Source organism: Notamacropus eugenii, chromosome 4 (assembly GCF_028372415.1).
Source record: "Notamacropus eugenii isolate mMacEug1 chromosome 4, mMacEug1.pri_v2, whole genome shotgun sequence".
Classification (NCBI taxonomy): domain Eukaryota; kingdom Metazoa; phylum Chordata; class Mammalia; order Diprotodontia; family Macropodidae; genus Notamacropus; species Notamacropus eugenii.
Genome location: NC_092875.1, coordinates 363,089,007 through 363,108,657, shown reverse-complemented (window position 1 = coordinate 363,108,657; position 19,651 = coordinate 363,089,007). Strand labels below are relative to the sequence as shown.

Here is a 19,651-nt window from a genome sequence, read left to right as displayed (position 1 = left end):
CTTTAAAAAAATATCATAAGACTATGATAGCACAAGGAATTGTTGTAAACTAGATTTTGTTGTAAACTTTTCTAAATCTTTTGCAAGGGTCAGTTCACAAGAACTAAAGTCTATTTCTTTTTAGCTATCCAAAACTATCTTGTGGTACTGGAAAACTGCAGGAAGGCACTTAAAAGCTGTTTCTTTAACATATGGAATTCTCTTCTTGTTAGTAAGATTCTACTGCAGTCAGCCCCCACTTTTCATTCAAGATCATCATGATGTTGAAAAGTTTTGTTGATGACTTGCCCAACTTTAGTTTCAATATTCTTAATTAGGAATGTTCTCTTTGAATGGATGTCAACCAGATGGTATGAGTCAAGTTTTATTTCCTTCAGATTCAGGGAAAAGAAATTGGGAACAGGCAGAACAATTCTCATCTACTCTCCCTCCAGCAGTTTCCTGTAGGTGGCAATCTCAATATCAAGACCCTTCTTGACATACAACAAGTCCTGATATTCACAGAAATGACACCCCATTTCTTCTTTCATGTTGTGGATTTCATCCTGTAGGCAGCCAATAGTGTCTTGGTAGTTAGCAGCTTCAACAGCAAAGGTCTCCTCCATTTCACGCATCTGGAGTTCTTTATTTCCTTTAGGTGCATCCGCTTTGCACCTGTCATCAGTATTCATTAGATTCTTGCTTAGCCTGGTGCAGGGCATCATTGTTCCTGTTAGCAGCTTCAGAGAGATCAGTAAATTTGTACTTGTACCATTTCCCAGCCTCCTGAAGTTTCTCCTTGACAGCCATGCTTTCATAGTGCTGACAGACATCATTCAGGGCTGTGGTGGAGTCCAGCTTGGCGATATCCACGTTGATCTGAATGTGTAGTTCTTTAATCTGGGCCTGCAAGGGGTGGAGCCAAGATTGCAGAGTGAAAATAACTACTCACCTAAGCTTTTAGACAAACTCTGTCAAATACCTCTAAAAAGAGAATCTGACCAAATTTTGGAGGTGCAGAATCCAATAGGAGACAGACTGTGGCAGTTTCACAGCCCAGGAAAGACTGGAAGATTGATGGGAAGAATCTGTTCCACGAGGGTGGAGAAGCATATAGCACACAGCACTGTATCCCTGCTGAAGCACAGCCCCTGGGGTGGTCTGAGGAAACAGTAGCATGGATTGATAGCAGCTCAGGGCTAGAGTCAAGCACAGAGCAGCAAGTGAGAACCACTGTAAGAGGCCCAGATATTTGCAGCAGCTGCATCTGAGATTTTCAGCCTATAGATTGAATGTCTATAAGTCAACTACTTGACCTTCCTGGTGCCAGAATGGCAGAGTGATCAGTAAATGCTCTCTTCCCCTCCTCTTGCTGACCTTGAAAGAACCATAAAATATTTCCCCAGAAAAATCCTGGATCAGTGAAATCAGCAGATGAGGCAAACTGTCTCATAATACGTGAGGCTAGGAAAATAACTAAGTAATATTCCTCTTACTGTGGGAGAGGAACAGAGCTGTCCCAGACAGCCCAGACAACTCCAGGGAGTTGGAGCCTCACACTAGGACCCAGGAGTGCCTCCGTGCAAAAGGGGAAAATGGGAAGACACTACAGCAACCAGGATCACCAAGTGTGGCCCTTGCCTTTGTTCTAACTCAGCTGAGGAGATCTCTCATGACCAGACCACCCCTCCCCCACACTTAACAAGCTAGCTCCAGGATTAATCTGGGGAAACACAGATTTCACCTGCCTTTGCTTTCTCACACCAGCCAGCTCAGCATAAGGATCTTTAGCTACCAGATGAAAGAACCAGAGGCCACAACACACAAAGCCTCACCATTAGGAGCAAGAAGCAAAGGGGGAAGGAAAAGACTATAGAATCTTCCTATGGGGACAAGGAATAAAACGTGAACACCAAAGAGGTCAGTATTGAGACTGTACTCCCATCTGAAATTTCAAAAGGGACTATGAACTGCTTGCATGTACAAAGAACATTCCTAGAACAACTGAAAAAAGAAATAGAGGAAAAAATGGCCAATAATTATAAAAGTATGAAAAAAGAATTCACTGAAGAGAACAGCTCTTCAAAAGGGAAAATTGAACAAATGGAAAAGGAAGTACAAAGCTTAACTGGGAAAACTGGACAAATGGAAAAGGAAGTACAGAAAGTAACTGGAGAAAATAATTTCTTAAAAGCAATAATTGGACAGGTGGAAAAGAAGATGCAAAAGTTGACTGAAGAAAACAATTTGATGAAAATTAGAATTGGGCAAGTGGAAGCTAATCTATGAGACATCAAGAATCAGTCAAACAAAATCTAAAGAATGAAAGGATAGAAGAAAATGTAAAATATCTAATTAGAAAATCAAGTGACCTGGAAAATACCTCCAAGACAGAAAATTTAAGAATTATTGACCTAACAGAAAACCATGACAAAAAAGCAGTCTGGAAAGTATTTTCCAAGAAATCATCAAGGAAAACTGCCCAGAAGTGTAGATCCAGAGGGCAAAATAGTATTCGAAAGAATCCACCATTCACCTCCAGAAAGGGATCATAAACTACAAACATTGAGAAATATTGTTAAATTCCAGAACTACGAAAGAAAGGAGAAAATACTACAGGCAGCTAGAAACAACCCATTTAAATATCGAGGAGGACATGAACAGGACTTTGCAGCTTTTACAATAAAAGATCAAAGGAATTGGAATATGATATTTTGGAAGCAAAGGAGCTGAGACTACAACCAAGGATCAATAATCCAGCAAAGCTCAGCATAATATTTCAGGCAAGGAGATGGACGTTCACTGAAAAAAGGAATTTCCAGACCTTCCTGATAAAAATACTAGAAATCAAGAGAAAATTTGATCTTCAAACGCAGGTCTCAAGAGATTCATAAGGGGGGCGGAGCCAAGATGGTGGAGTAGAAAGACGCATGCACACATAGCTCCGAACACACAACCCATAAAACATCTGTAAAGAACAACTCACTGCGAATTCTGCAGCACCAGAGTCCACAGAACATTGTAGCAAAGTAGATTTCTGTTTCAGAGGGACCTGCAGACCTCTCGCAAAAGGTCCTTTGTGCCACGGACTGGGCGCCTAGGACTGGGAGCCAAGCAGAGCCTAGCCAAGCACAGCCCTGCCACCGCCGCAGCACCGAGAGGAGCTGATCCGAGCTGGCTTCAGGGACGGGATCTCCAGCCGCCACATGGGTCCCTCCACCCACAGGTGATGGGGGTCTGTGAGAGGGTCTATCTGGCAGGTCAAGAGGGGAGTGGGGTGCCCCCATGACTCAGGCCCCCTCGGGAGGCACCAGCAGAGGTTGGAGCAGACCAGGGCTCCCCAAGCAGGCAGGAGCCTGGATCCATTGTTGAAGGTCTCTGCATAAACCCCCTGAAGGAACTGAGCCCGTGAGGCAGCCCTGCCCCCACCTGAGCACCTAAACTTAATCTCACACTGAATAGCAGCCCTGCCCCCGCCAAAAGCCCTGAGACAGGGAAGCAGCATTTGAATCTCAGACCCCAAGTGCTGGCTGGGCGGATCCAGAGGTGAAGTGGGTGTGAAGAGAATATTCAGAAGTCAAGTCATTAGCTGGGAAAATGCCCAAAAAAGGGAAAAGAAAGAAGACTATAGTAGGTTACTTTCGTGGTGAACAGGCAATTCCTCCCTTCCTTTCTGATGAGGAAGAACAATGCTTACCATCAGGCAAAGACACAGAAGTCAAGGCATCTGTATCCCAGCCCACTCAATGGGCTCAGGCCATGGAAGAGCTCAAAAAGGATTTTGAAAATCAAGTTAGAGAGGTGGAGGAAAAGCTGGGAAGAGCAATGAGAGACATGCAGTCAAAGCATGAACAGTAGGTCAGCACCCTGCTAAAGGAGACCCAAAAAAATGCTGAAGAAAATAATACCTTGAAAAATAGGCTAACTCAATTGGCAAAAGAGGTTCAAAAAGCCAATGAGGAGAAGAGTACTTTCAAAAGCAGAATTAGCCAAATGGAAAAGGAGATTCAAAAGCTCACTGAAGAAAATAGTTCTTTCAAAATAAGAATGGAACAGATGGAGGTTAATGACTTTAATAGAAACCAAGAAATCACAAAACAAAACCAAAAGAATGACAAAATGGAAGATAATGTGAAATATCTCATTGGAAAAACAACTGACCTGGAAAATAGATCCAAGAGAGACAATTCAAAAATTATGGAACTACCTGAAAGCCATGATCAAAACAAGAGCCTAGACATCATCTTTCATGAAATTATGAAGGAAAACTGCCCTGAGGTTCTAGAACCAGAGGGCAAAATAAATATTCAAGGAATACACAGAACACCGCCTGAAAGAGATCCAAAAAGAGAACCTCCTAGGAACATTGTGGCCAAATTCCAGAGTTCCCAGGTCAAGGAGAAAATACTGGAAGCAGGTAGAAAGAAACAATTCAAGTATTGTGGAAATACAATCAGGATAACACAAGATCTAGCAGCTTCTACATTAAGAGATCGAAGGGCATGAAATAGGATATTCCAGAAGTCAAAGGAACTAGGACTAAAACCAAGAATCACCTACCCAGCAAAACTGAGTATAAATCTTCAGGGGAAAAATTGGTCTTTCAATGAAATAGAGGACTTTCAAGCATTCTTGATGAAAAGACCAAAGCTGAAAAGAAAATGTGACTTTCAAACACAAGAATGAAGAGAAGCATGAAAAGGTGAACAGCAAAGAGAAGTCATAAAGAACTTACTAAGGTTGAACTGTTTACATTCCTACATGGAAAGACAATATTTGTAACTCTTGAAACATTTCAGTATCTGGGTACTGGGTGGGATTACACACACACACACACACACATGCACACACGCACACACACATAGAGACAGAGTGCACAGAGTGAATTGAAGAGGATGGGCTCATATCTTAAAAAAAATGAAATCATGAAATGAGAGAGAAATATATTGGGAGGAGAAAGGGAAAAATGGAATGGGGCAAATTATCTCTCATAAAAGAGGCAAGCAAAAGACTCATTAGTGGAGGGATAAAGAGGGGAGGTGAGAGAAAAACATGAAGTCTACTATCATCACATTCCACTAAAGGAAAGAATAAAATGCACACTCATTTTGGTATGAAAACCTATCTTACAATACAGGAAAGTGGGGGATAAGTGGTTAAGCAGGGTGGGGGGGGATGATGGAAGGGAGGACATGGGGAGGAGGGAGCAATTTGAGGTCGACACTCATGGGGAGGGACAGGATCAAAAGAGAATAGAAGTAATGGGGGACAGGATAGGATGGAGGGAAATATAGTTAGTGTTATACAACACAACTATTATGGAAGTCATTTGCAAAACTACACAGATTTGGCCTATATTGAATTGCTTGCCCTCCAAAGGGAAGGGATGAGGAGGTAGGTAGGTAAATAAGTTGGAACTCAAAGTGTTAGGAACAACTGTCGAGTAATGTTCTTGCCACTAGCAAATAAGAAATACAGGTAAAGGGGTATAGAAAGTTATCTGGCCCTACAGGACAAAAGAGAAGATGGAGACAAGGGCAGAGAGGGATGATAGAAGAGAGAGCAGATTGGTCATAGGGGCAATTAGAATGCTTGGTGTTTGGGGGGGGAGGGGACAAAAGGGAAGAAAATTTATAACCCAAAATTTTGTGAAAATGAATGTTAAAAGTTAAATAAATAAAAAAAGAAAAAGAAAAAAGAGAAAAAAAAAGAGATTCATAAAAAGTAAACAGGGGAGAAGAAAACTTGTTACTCAATTTGTATAAACTGTTTACCCCCCTAAAAGGGAAGATGATACTCTCTAATGTTGTGAATTTTATATTTAATATGAAATAAAAAGGGGATATACAGAGATAGAGGGAACAGGTATAATGTAAGTTATGTGATGACAAAAATGTGATTTAAGCATGGGAAAGGATTGCAATAGGAGATGTAAAAAAACTGCAGAAAATGTTAAATTGCATCACAGGAAGAAGTAAAAAATATATTAAAGTAGAAGGAAAGAGGGGAGGGAGATGAGCATTGTTTGAGTGGTACTCTCATCTGATTTAGTTCAAGGAAGGAACAACAAACTTAAGTATACAAATCTAACCAACTCTAAAGGCAGTAGGAGGGGAAGGGGAAAAGAAAGGGGAGGGGAGGCTTAAAGAGAGGGAAGAATTAATAAGGGTAAAGTACAGTAAAAAGGAGGGGGGCTGAAAGAAGTAAGGGAAGACTGCAGGAGGTGGTGGTCAAAAATTAAAACTCTATTGTGGAGGAGAAAGGAGAACTAAAAGCACAAATGATGGGAAAGAGGATGGAGGGAAAGACACAGATAGAAATCATAATTGTGAATGTGAATGGGATGAATTCCCCCATAAAAGAGACACAGAGAGTAGAATGGATTAAAAACCATAATCCAACAATATGTTGTTTACAAGAAACACATTTTAAACAGGGGGATACACACAGGTTAAAAGCAAAACGTTGAAGCAAAATATACCGTGCTTCAGCTTAGGCAAGAAAAGCAAGTGTAGCAGTCCTAATCCAGACAGAACAAAAGCAGAAATAGACCTAATCAAAAGAGATAGGGAAGGAAACTATATCCTGCTAAAAGACACCATAGAAAATGAAGCAATATCGTTACTAACATATATGCACCAAGTGGTATAGCATCCAAATTCTGAGAAGAGAAGTTAAGGGAGTTACAGGAAGAAACAGACAGCAAAACTATACTAGTGGGGCCCTCAATCTCCCCCTCTCTGAACTTGATAAATCTAAGCTTAAAATAAACAAGAAGTTAAGGAAGTGAATAAAACTCTGGGTAAGTTAGATATAATAGAAATCTAGAGAAAACTGAATGGGAATAGAAAGGAATATACATTTTTTTCTCAGCAGTACATGGCACGTATACAAAAATTGACCATGAACTAAGCCATAAAAATCTCACAATCCAATGCAGAAATGCAGACATAGTCAATGCATCCTTCTCAGATCATAATGCAATAAAAATCACATGTGATAAAAGGCCATGGAAAGACATATCAAAAGTTAGTTGGAAACTAAATAATCTAATCCCAAAGAAGGAGTTGGTTAAGCAACAAATCATAGAAACAATCAAGAACTTCTTTAATAGAATGACAATAATGAAAAAACCTACCAAATCTTATGGGATACTGCAAAATCAGTTCTTAGGGGAAGCTTTATATGTTTGAATGCCTACATGAATAAAATAGTAAAAGAGTAGATGAATAAATTGGGCATGCAGCTGAAAAAGCTCAAAAAACAACAAATTGACAATCCCCAATTGAATATCAAATTAGAAATATTGAAAACCAAAGGACAGATTAATAAAATTGAAATTAAGAAAATTGTTGAGCTAGTAAGTAAAATAAATGTTGGCTGTATGAAAAAATCAATAAAATTGATAAACCTTCGATCAGTTTGATTAAAAAAAAAAGAAAGAAGAAAACCAAATTACCAATATCAAAAATGAAAGGGTTAAATTCAATTCTAATGAAGAGGAAATTGAAACAGTAATTAGAAATTGAATCTCAGCCTACAGTTATTAAATTTCCTCGTCATGAAGTTTCTTCAAGAAAGCAATCTCTTTTTGCAGGGATTCAACTTTACACTCCAGGTGTAGATGTGCTAAGGAAGCATTTTCAAAATCCTGTCTGAATAGGGATAGAAAGGAATATATATTTTTCTCAGCAGTGCATGGCACATATACAAAATTTGAACATGTATTAGGCCATAAAAATCTCACAATCCAATGCAGAAAGGCAGACATAGTCAATGCATCCTTCTCAGATCATAATAAAATAAAAATCACATGTGATAAAAGACCATGAAAAGATTATTATCTCTCTCTCACAGAGTCATATTTTGTCATTGGCCACGTTGTCCCTCTCCACCTCTACTAGGGCTTTGTCATTGATGAGCTGGTTCACCTGCCAGTGAAACTCCTGCATCTCCTCCTCCGACTAGTACCTCATGCACGACTTGCCTTGCTTTAGCTCAGCCATCACTATCTTGTTCTGCTGCTCCAGAAAACGCATCTTGTTGATATAGTTGACTAAGCAATCATTCAACTCTTCCAGCTCCACACCTTCTTGTTTGTGTAGGTGTTCCTGAACTTGGTGTTGATGGTGTCAGCCAGGGAGGAGTACACCGAGTTCTGGAGCAGCCTCGGCTGCAGCTGGTCTGCCAGCCCAGGTGAGGATACCGACTAGTTTGACGTGAGTAGAGGGCTGCTGTGGATCTTATTGGCAGTGCCTGCCACGTGGAGTATGACCTGTGAAGAGAGAAGGTGGTGGTGGTGCTGACAGCAGTCAAGGCAACAAGACCTGGGAGACTGGAGCAGCAGAGTTGGTTTTATTTTTTAAAATAAATAGATCAAAGGTTAGTTTAATTTTAAAAAAGAAAATTATTAGTATAAAAATGAAAAAGGGTGAATGCCCCAGCAATAAATATGAAATTAAAATTATTGTTATATTTTGCCCAATTTTATGCCAGTAAAACTGACCACATAAGTAAATGATATGTGTATGTCTGTATATGAATGCAAATGTACTTTTATCCCAGAGCAACATATGAGGAAATAGAACACTTAAATAGTGCTGTCATAGAAAAAAATGAACAATTAACTGATGAGGTCTCTAAGAAAAAATCTCTGGGCCTTCTTGGATCCACAAGAAAATTATTCCGAACTTTTAAGGAGCAATTAATTCCTCTATTTATATAAATTATTTGGAAAAATAGTTAATAAGGAGTTTATAAAATTCTTTTCATTAAAAAAAATAGTTCTTTTATGTCTAAACCAGAGATACCAAAATCTGAGAACACTAGACCATTTTCCTTAATGAATATCCATGAAAAAAGAAAAGAAAAGAAAAGAAAAAAACAAGCAGGGAGATTATAGAATATATCTCAAGGAAACATTATAGGCAGGTGGAATTGATACCAGGAATTCAGGACTCATTCAACATTACTAAAACTATGTAATTATAAATTATACTATACAATTAACCATAATAATAACCTCAAAAATCATATGATTATGTCCTTAGATAAAGTAAAAGCCTTTGAAACATACAATATTCATTCCTATTTAAAACCATTACAAACCACAGGCATCGAAGAAATCTTTCTTAAATTGATAAGTAGCACCTGTGTAAAACCGTGAGCAAGCATTATCTGAAATAGGGATAAATGTGAAGACTTCTGAAAAAGATCAGGAATGAAGTAGGGATATCATTATCTTTATCCCATTATCGCCACTATTATTCAATGTTGTATTAAAAATGACAGCTATAGCAATATGTGAAGAAAAAGAATTTGAATGAACAAAAATAGGGAATGATGAAACAAAACTATCATTCTTTACATGTGATATTATGGTGTACTTAGAGAAGTCTTAGAGAATCAACTACAAATATTTGAAAATATTCACATCTTTACTACCAACAAAACCCAATAGGAGATAAAAAGGGAACTTCCCTTTAAAGCACATTCTTACAATAAGCCTTTTAATCTGCCTGCCAAGACAAACCCAGGGACTATAAGAACACACTTACAAAACAGTTTTCACACAAATAAAGACAGTTCTAAACAAGTGGCAAAATATTAATTTTTCTTGAGTAGGCCAAGCTAAAATAATAAATAAAACAATTCTACCTGAGCTAATATACTTGTTCAATGTCATAATAATGAAGTTAATAAAGACTTACTTTATCAAACTCGAAAAAAAACGACATAATTTATCTGGAAGAAACAAAGCCCAAAAATATCAAGGCAATCGATGATTAAAAGTAAAGTTGTGGAAGGTGGCACAGCAGTTTCAGGTTTCAAACTATATTGCAAAGCAATAATCATCAAAACATTCTGATATTGGTTAAGACCTAGAAAGTTGGATCAGAGGAAGACATTAGGTCTACAATACACAGTAGTAAATGAACATAGTAATCTAGAGTTTAATAAACCCAAAGATTCAAGCTTTGGGGTTAAAATCTCATCATTAGAAAGAAAAATTTTGGAAAATAAGAAAACAATTTGACAGAAAGTAGGCATAGACAAATGTCTCATCATACATTAAGATAAGTTCAACATGGATAAAATATTTATACCAAAAGAGTGATATAAGTAAAGTAGGGAAGCATAGAAAATATATTTATCAGATTTTTGCATGAGATTAAAGTTTGTGAGGAAATAAAACATAGAGGAGGGTAAAGGAAATTAAAAAATATTTTTAATTGTTGTTCGATCATGTCTAGTTCTTTGTGACCTCATGGACCATATTATTCATTATTTTTTGTTTTGCTGAAGATCCTGGAGTGCCATTTCCCATTTCCTTCTACAATGAACAAAGGCAAACAGAATTTAAGTAGCTTCCCCAAGGCTTGAGGTGGGATTTGAACTGAACCACCTAGCTGCCACCTAGGAAAACAACGGTAGAGTGATTTTCCCAAGTTCATATAATTAGTAAGTATTGGAGGCCAGATTTGACCTCAGGTCATTTTTACTCCAAGCTCAGTTTTCTATCAACTGAATAATCTAACTGCTCCCTAATTTTGATTACATGAAATTCAAAAAGCTTTTTGAAAAAACATGCCTGTGCATGTAGATAGGTAGACAGATAGGTTTGTGTGTATATGTACATATATATTTTATATGTGTCTTATATGTAGTCATATGTCTATATACACATGTATATATGTCATATATGTGTGCCACATATACATGTATGTGAAATAGGTATTCAGTTGTGTTTGAATCTCTGTGACCTCATATGAGGCTTTCTTGGCAGAGACGCTGGAGTGGTTTGCCTTTTCCTTCTTCATCTCATGGATGAGGAACTGAGACAAACAGGTATAAGTTATTTGCCTACAGTCACAGAGTAAGTATCTGAGGTGAGATTTGAACTCACAAAGTTGAATTTTTCAGATTTAATACCCAGCATTTTATCCATTGCACCAATGGATAGCATACAATGTTGGTATGATATAAATGCATCAAATATGTTACTATACATTCCTTGAAGTTTTTATTAAATTGTTAGGTTGTCTATGAGACCCCCTGCAATGGTAATTATGAGAGTTAAAGATCTTCCCCACCCATTATTGGGCCTGTCCATTAAAAGAAGCTTGAGCAGGGGCTACCTACACCTCTTGTTAATTTTCTAATGAGGCACTGGTTCTCAATGGTTGTGATGCCCTCCGGCTCTAAAAAGCCCCTAGATGAGGCTTTACTTTGGGGTTACTCATTGGATATGTTTGTTTGCCCAGAGGAAACTCTGGGCAACCTCTAAGGATTCCCCTAGCTTTGAAAAGCCATGTGTTGGTGTTTCTGTCTCCTATAACTATGTATGTATGGTCAGACAGTTATTTGTCTGTTGATCTGTCAGACAGTTTGGAAGCTCTTTCTGATGATTCTGATTTCTCTGTATTTTCTCTGAAGTTCGGGGTGCTAACTTTTTCCCCTGAACTAAGAATGATACATATGCTTGATTAAAGTGATTGTTGAACCCCCAAAAATTGCTTTCCTTTAGAAAAGCAGATCAAAGAAGTTGTGATAGCAGGCCCCCCTGTGTAAGTCAGGGTTCTTGATTTTATACCTCTAATATCTTTTCTTAAGAACTATATTCTTCCTCACATCTTACATGTTAGTTGTTTTTATCTAATCTCTAAGGCACTTAAAATTATATATTATGTGTCTTTGTGTGTTTCTGTCTTATCCTCTACTAATTGTATACCTCATAAGTACAATAACATCATGATTAAAATTTTTGCTAAAATCATTTCCACTCTCTGACTCTACAACTCATGAGCAAAATGGAATAAAATGATGATATATCCTAGTTTCCTCTACCTTCAACTCCATTATATGTAACATTCGCATCTATTTTTTTCTCCTATACTTGGAATGTAATATCTCCTCAGTTTTGCCTCTTGGATTCTTTTGCTTCTTGAGAAACTTAGCAACAAGTTCAAAGTATCTCCTCATTATTTGGGCCTTTCTTTTTCCTCCCAACTGAAACTTAAATTCATGTTTGGGCTCCAATAATAGGTAGCTATATGACTTTAGGCAAATTTCTTAATTCCTCTGAGACTTTCCCAGGTTTCCCATCACTAAAATTGAGATGAGAATACAAACATTAGCTACCACATAGTTTTGATATGAAAAAATTATAAAACTTGGTTTTAATACATCATATAATGACAGGGTGTTTTACACACTCACATAGTCACACTGTCAGTTCAGTGTGGAAAGGAGTTAAAAAGACAATTCAATGCATTACTACTTTTTTCCTTCACTGAAAATCCTGCTAAATTTTTAGAGTAAAAAATCCACAAGGTGCGTAAGATATATTATGACTTCTTGTGTGCCAGTCTAAAATACTCTTAAATATTCACTGAAAAAAAATCTCAAATAATTGTGAATAAAAATTTAAGACATTGTAATGATTTCCATGATATGAAAATTATCATAACATTACTCTGGAATTAGATAACAGAGTTTTGCATTTTGGAGTCATTAAAATCATATTCATGCTATCTTACTTCTTTTCTTCTTAATAAGAAATACTTGTCCTTATTTAAGGGTGACAGTGCTGAGCAAATGAGGACAATAATGGAAAGAAGAGGAAAAAAGCACAAAGTAGACATCTCTTTCATTATAGATAAGCTAGAGAAAAAGCTGTAACAATAATTATGATGATATTGAAAAAATGAAGTCAAAATTTGATGTCAAAGAAATGATTATTTTATTTATTTGAATTATTTTATCCATTTAGATGTGTTACTTTTATTTCATCATAATACACTTCAGATTTTTCAGCCTAACCATTTTCTAGGGATTTATTTCCTTTATTTTTTCTTGACTTTAATTCATACTATTGAACATTCAAATATCAGTTCTCCCACATGCTAAATTTACCTAAATACTCTAAAAGTACATATTCAAAATCATGCAAAAAAGGCAAGCTTATGAAAGGATTAGAGGAAAGATGTTATTGTATTTGGAATGCTAATGAGTAAATTGCTTTCATAGTCATTACAATTTGAAAAAGGATAAATGATTTTTCTGTCTGCTAATTAGACAAGTTTCCATACTTACAGGAAATGAACTTTGTAAAAATACATTCATACTGTTTATCTGCCAAACATGTGTGCCTGTTTTTGAAACTAGATTATTTGTAATTGAAAAATTAAAAAAAATGCTTATGATGTACCTCAAGATAAAGAGGCAGGCATCATTGTTGTACTGGTAGATGAAATGAGATTAAATTATTTTCCACAAGTCAAATAGCACGTCATTAAAACAGATGAAGGTAAAATTAGTTGACTGAACTGTACTTTGATTTTTATGCATTCATTTTAAAAAAGAAAGGCAATTGATACGCACAGCAAATATTGTCAACTGTTCTTCACCTCACTAGATCTTTGTGTGTCTGATTCATATAGATTCATATAAGCCACACTAATGTATAATTGTAAGACATTTTTTCCCTATCATTTACAAAAGCTTCCTAATTAGCACAAATATCCATTTATTTCTTTTGCAATGATAGTGAAAAATAAGCAAATTTATTTGAATAAAATTATACCTTTTATAATTAAAGAAATAAATGGATAATTATGTGTATATATGGTTTATGGATATATATGTGTATATATACATGTATGTGTGTGTATGTGTGTGTAATCATTATATACTGTGGACACAATGAAGTAGTTAACATGAGATTCTAGTCATGGTTTGATCAAAGTGTGCTCAGCAGTTTTGGGATAGACCAGATGATAAAGATTACAGTCTTCGTTATTTTGTAAAGTTTCTCACCAATAGGCATTCAAATGAATACTTCTCCCCAAAAAATCAAAGTTATAAAGAAGTATACTCTTCCTTAATTATTACAACCTATAGCTATAATTTTCTTGTCTAATTCTATTGCATATAAGCTATCATAGACTGTGGCTTAGTCAATAAATGATTATATACCTACTCATTAAATAAAAGAACAAAAGTTGGAAAATTAGGCAAAGGAAGTTAAATATTTATAGAAATGTATAATAGAGTGAAATATTTTATTCTTGAGACAAGGTAATTGTCTTTTTATTATATAATAAAATAATGTATTTTAAGTCAGGAAGACATGAATTCACTTCCTATTTCAAACATTTACTGAATTCTGTTGTAACTCTGGGAAAATCATTTCCCTTTGTTAGCTTAGGTTTAATTATTTGTAAAATTGGCATAATATTAGTGTGTAAGTCTTATAGCTGCTGAAAAGATCCTAGGAGATAATATAAGGTGCTTTACAAAACATAAAATACTTTATCTAAAATGTAATTACTATTACACAAATGTCCTAAACTTTCACCTTACAGATGAAGATACCAAGATCCATAAAGTGAGTAACTGTTCATTATAAAACCTACTTTATGGAAAGTTTATAGTAATATCTAGGTCTCCCAGTTATGTCAATAATAACACTAAACCATACGTGTGTCCCAAAGTTCTAGATTTATGGTCTTTAAAGCTAGAAAGGAATTTTACTGTCTTCTATTCCAATTGCCTCATAATATAGGCAAGGAAACTAAGAACTATAACAATTAAATGACTTTCTTGTATTCATCAAACATTTTAAGTGATGACACTTAAAACCAGACTTTTTTTTTCCGCAAGTACTTTCCACTTTATCACTACTATATCACAGTTTTATTGACAGCAAAGAATTACCTACTTTAACTAAAATGCAAATATTTTAGTAAAGTGTATCCATTTGTGAAATCAGGATAAAAACCAAGAACTTAGTATTTGCACTGATTCTGGGTTTCAATATTCCTATAAAATAATGATAATATTTAATTTTAAGCATATAATAATCAAAATATTTGACTAAAATAAATAAAATGTGATTATTCTCAATTCTTGTAGACAATTATTGCCTAAGTGGGCAACAATGACTTAGAGATCTTTTAGATTTTAGAGAATACATAAAATAACTCATTTTACTTGCAAATAACTTGAGCCTTTAGGAGATTAAATGAGAGCTTTAAAGTCATGTTGTGTTCATCCTTCCTTGAAGAAGAAGACCATGCTAAGTGGAAGAATGGGGAATTAAGGGAGTTGTCTGGAGATACAGTGATACCATAACAATGGAATAATATGTAAACATAGTTAGCATTTTTACAAAACACTGGGAATAAGACTATAAAAGCAGAACACTGCATTGCGTGAAAATGTTTCATGAGATGAATATTCATGTCTATATGTGATTTCACAAACCCTAAATTGATTTGTAAATGTCAGCTAGTACTTTTATAATTTTCCCTTATCTTATCTCTGTAGACATTACTTCTTCACCTTGCCATCCACCCTCCCCTTTGTCACCCTCTCTGTCTCCCGGTTTGAAATACTGATACAAATTCCTTCATGACTACCTACCAGACTTCTAGATTTATTATACCAGTACTTTCTGCATCTGATCTGCGGTTCTGCTTACCTAATCAGATCATTAAATATACAACTTCCTCTCCTTTTGCCCCCAAAATATTCAGGATTTAGCAGAGAGAAGTTTCTATTTAGTGTTTTAATGATAAGCATAAATGTATGGCTTGATATACTATGGAGTGGAATAATATGCTACAGCATGGTGTGATATGCTACCGTATGGTATGGTATTATATGGTATGATATGGTATGGTATAGTATAGTATGGTGTAGTGTGGCATGGTATGGTATGGTATGGTATGGTATGGTATGGTATGGTATGGTATGGTATGGTATGGTATGGTATGGTATGGTATGGTATGGTATGATATGGTATAACAGAAAAAGAATTGGATTGAGACCCTAGACCTTCTTCCATAACTTTCTAATTGGTACCTTAGGCAAATATGGAAGCAGGACGAAATTCAGAAGCTACCATGAAACCTTTTCTACATGTAATTTTTATTGATATGTTTTATTTATTTAAGGAAGAAGAAAAGAGTTGATCATAAACAGAATAATGGACATATATGGAATTGTTAATTTTAGAAGCTTTTAAAAGTAAGAAAAAGGCAAGGGAAGAAATAAAGGTGAGAGGTAACGGCATAAAGAGTGCTTCAGAAATGATTGGTATTATCAAGAAATATGAATTCTTCAAATAATAAACGTTAAAAATATGACTTCCATATGTATGTATACGTACATATCTCTATTTCATTCTCCCCCAGCCTATCTAGATCTATAGATAGATGGATAGATAGACTGACAGACAGACAGATAAATAGGTAGATGGATGTTAGATAGATGTAGATAGATAGATAGATAGATAGATAGATAGATAGATAGATAGATTTTCCTGTAAATTTCCACTGGATTACATTTTTAGGATACTCTATTACTTATATAATTCAGGAAGAAGACCAATTTAATGCTGAATATTCTAAGTCACAATTGTGGTACTTTCTCTAACAAACTGATTCAGTTCCTATCAAGTTTAATTTTCATGGAATCTCCTACTAATTTTTGTGATTCAGAGTTGTAAAGGTAGTTACTTGGTGTCTACCATTAATTTTTGTCACCTCAGATGGTCCAGATTCCTGAGCTCTTCGCAGAAATAATTTTTTTTAAGAAAGAGATTGCTTAAATTTTACCAATTCATTAGCATAGCCATTTATCCTATAAGAAAGGAAGTCATTTTTTTTTTTGTCAATTAGTTAATTGACATTTGTAATATACTTTCTCAAATCATTCCCTGCTATCCTCAATGGTCAAATTGCTTTTCCTAAAGTCCAAGTGTGATCGTGTCATCCCTCTATTCAGCAAATTCAGTAACTTCATAATGTCTTGAGGATCAAATATGGAATGTTCTCACCTTTAAAGTCTTTAACAATCTGGTATTTTCATAATTTTCCATTTTTCAACTTACTCCTCTGCAAGTACTCTTGAGATATAGAGACCCTGGCCTCCTTGCTGTTCCTTGCATATGTTACCTATAAGCTCAAGGTGTTTTCAATACCGGTCTCCCAGGTCTGGAAATTTCTTTATACTAATCTCTGCTTTCTTGCTTCCCTGAATCCTCAGTCAAAATTCCACCTTCAGAAAGAAATCTTCCCCACTCTTCGTCAATCTTATTGCCTTCCTAAGACTACCCCAAAATATCGTGTGTGTGTGTGTGTGTATATATGTATGCATATTCACACACACATATATCTTGCTTGTACATAGTTTACATCTTGTCTCCCTCGATACATTGAGAACTGTTTAAGAAGACGCATTGTTTTTTTTTTTTATTTTGTTGTTGTTATTTTGTTTTGATTCTTTGTTTTTATCTTTGCCTTCCTTTGTATCTGTAGAATTTAGGATGGGGAACATAATAGGATCTTAATAAATGTTTGTTGACTGTTGATTGATTAAATTATCTGCTGTTATCTCATTCCAACCCATTTTAACACAAGCTATCTATGGATAAAGTTATAACTTTGAACTGTGCTGTCTTCTTGAAATATTGGAAATCTGTATGTACGTGTTTCCTTTTCCTTTCCCCTCCTTTATTTCTTATTATTGATGTTCTATTTGCTGTTCTCTGGATGTGGAAGCCATTTTGCCTAAAAGACCTTTGGGAAATTTTTAAGTCCTTGCATTGCAATTAAATTCTAAGTGTACCAGAAAAAATCCTCGCACACTGTGGTAGTTGCTGTGTATAAAGTTTTCTTGGTTCTGCTCCCTTCACTCAGCATCAATTCATATAAATCTTTCCAGGTCTCTCTGAAGTTTTCCTGTTCATCATTTCTTATAGCACAACAGTATTCCATTACATTCACATACCACAATTTATTCAGCCATTCCTCAATTGATGTGGATCCCCTTGATTTCCAGTTTTTTGGCCACCACAAAGAGAGCTGCTATAAATACTTTCGTACATGTGAGACCCTTTCCCATTTTTATGAAATCTCGGGGATACAGTCCTAGAACCAGTCTTTCTGGGTCAAAGGGTGTGCACATTTTGTGTCTTTGGGCATAGTTGCAAATTGCTCTCCAGAAAGGTTGGAATAGTTCACAGCTCCACCAACAATGAATTCATTTTCCAACTCTCCCACATCTTCTCCAACATTTATCATATTCCTGTTTTTTCATGTTAGCCAGTCTAATAGGTATGATATGTATCTCAGAGTTGTTTTGATTAGCATCTCTCTAATCATTAGTGAATTGGAGTATTTTTTCATATGACTATAGATACCTTTAATTTCTTCCTCTGAAAACTGCCTATTCATATCTTTGCGCATTTATGAACTCGGGAATGACTTGCATTCTTGTACATTTGACTCACTTCTCTATTTATTGTAGAAATGAGGCCTTTAACACAAACACTAGTTGCAAAAATTCTTTCCCAATTTTCTGCTTCCCTCCTAATCTTGGTTGCATTTGGTTTGGTTATGCAAAAACTTTTCAATTTAATGTAATCAAAATTTTCCACTTTGCACTCCATAATTCTTTCTGTTTTCCTTTTTTAGTCAAAAATTCTTCACTTCTCCATGAATCTCATAAAGACACTATTCTTTGCTCCACTGATTTATTTATAGTATCAATCCTTATACCTAGATCATGTACCCATTTAGACTTTATTCTTGTGTGCTGTGTCAGGCGTTGGTCTATGCCCAGCTTCTCCCACAGTGTTATCCAGTTTTCCCAGCAATTTTTGTTGGACGTGAGTACTTATCCCAAAAACTGAGGTCCTTGAGTTTATCAAATAGTATATTCATCCACTACTATGTCTTGTGTACCTAACATGTTCTACTGGTCTACCCTTCTGTTTCTTAGCCAGTACCAAGTAGTTTTCATAATTGCTGCTTTATAATACAATTTCAGATCTGATAGAGCAAGACCACCTTCCCTAGCATTTCTTTTCATTAGTTCCCTTGATATTCTGGACCTTTTATTCTTCCAGATTAATTTTGATTATTACTATTTTTTCTAGCTCTAGAAAATAATTATCTGATAGATTGATTCGTGTGGCACTGAATAAGTAAATCAATTTTGGTAAAATTTTCATTTTTATTTCATTATCTCAGTCTACCCATGGGCAACTGATGTTATTCCACTTACTTAGATTTGACTTTATTTGTGTGAAAATTATTTTGTAAGTGTGTTCATATAGTTCCTAGGTTTGTTTTGGCAGGTAGACTCCCAAATATTGTATAGTGTCTACCCTAGCTTTAAACAGGATTTCTCTTTCTATCTCTTGCTATTGGGATTTGTTGTTAATATGTAGAAATGCAGATTTGTGTGAGCTTATTTGTGTATCCTGCAACTTTGCCAAAGTTGTTTTTTTTTTTTGCTTGATTCTCTGGGACTGCCTAAGTATATCATCTGTGAAGAGTGATACCTTAGTGTCTTCTTTGCCCATTTTAATTCCTTCAGTTTCTTTTTCTTCTCTTATTGCTACAGCTAACGTTTATAGTACCATATTGAATAACAGTGCCCACTACTTTCTTGTATAACAATTATATTTATTTCTAGAATCTGTGTCCTCTCATTAGCACCCAAAATCTGAGGGAAAATCATCCCACCAGTGTTCAGTGACTCATAGTAAATTTTAGTACTAAAATAAATGTCCCAGTTTAAAAAAAATTTTTTTCGAAAAGAAAAGTTTACTACTGTGAGCACTAGAAATCATTTTCAAATCAGTCAAATAATTTCTGGA

The 19,651-nt window shown here is 35.6% G+C and overlaps 1 protein-coding gene across 1 annotated transcript in view; it reads right to left on the bottom strand.

The window, feature by feature from the left end:
* Nucleotides 1-419: 419 nt before the first annotated feature.
* LOC140502582 (vimentin-like) overlaps nucleotides 420-19,651 on the bottom strand; it is an 86,322-nt gene continuing 67,090 nt past the window's right edge. The window contains 4 exon segments of the mRNA XM_072606631.1: nucleotides 420-645; nucleotides 647-899; nucleotides 7,531-7,634; nucleotides 8,069-8,254. Of these exon segments, the coding sequence (XP_072462732.1) occupies nucleotides 420-645; nucleotides 647-899; nucleotides 7,531-7,634; nucleotides 8,069-8,254 (769 nt within the window).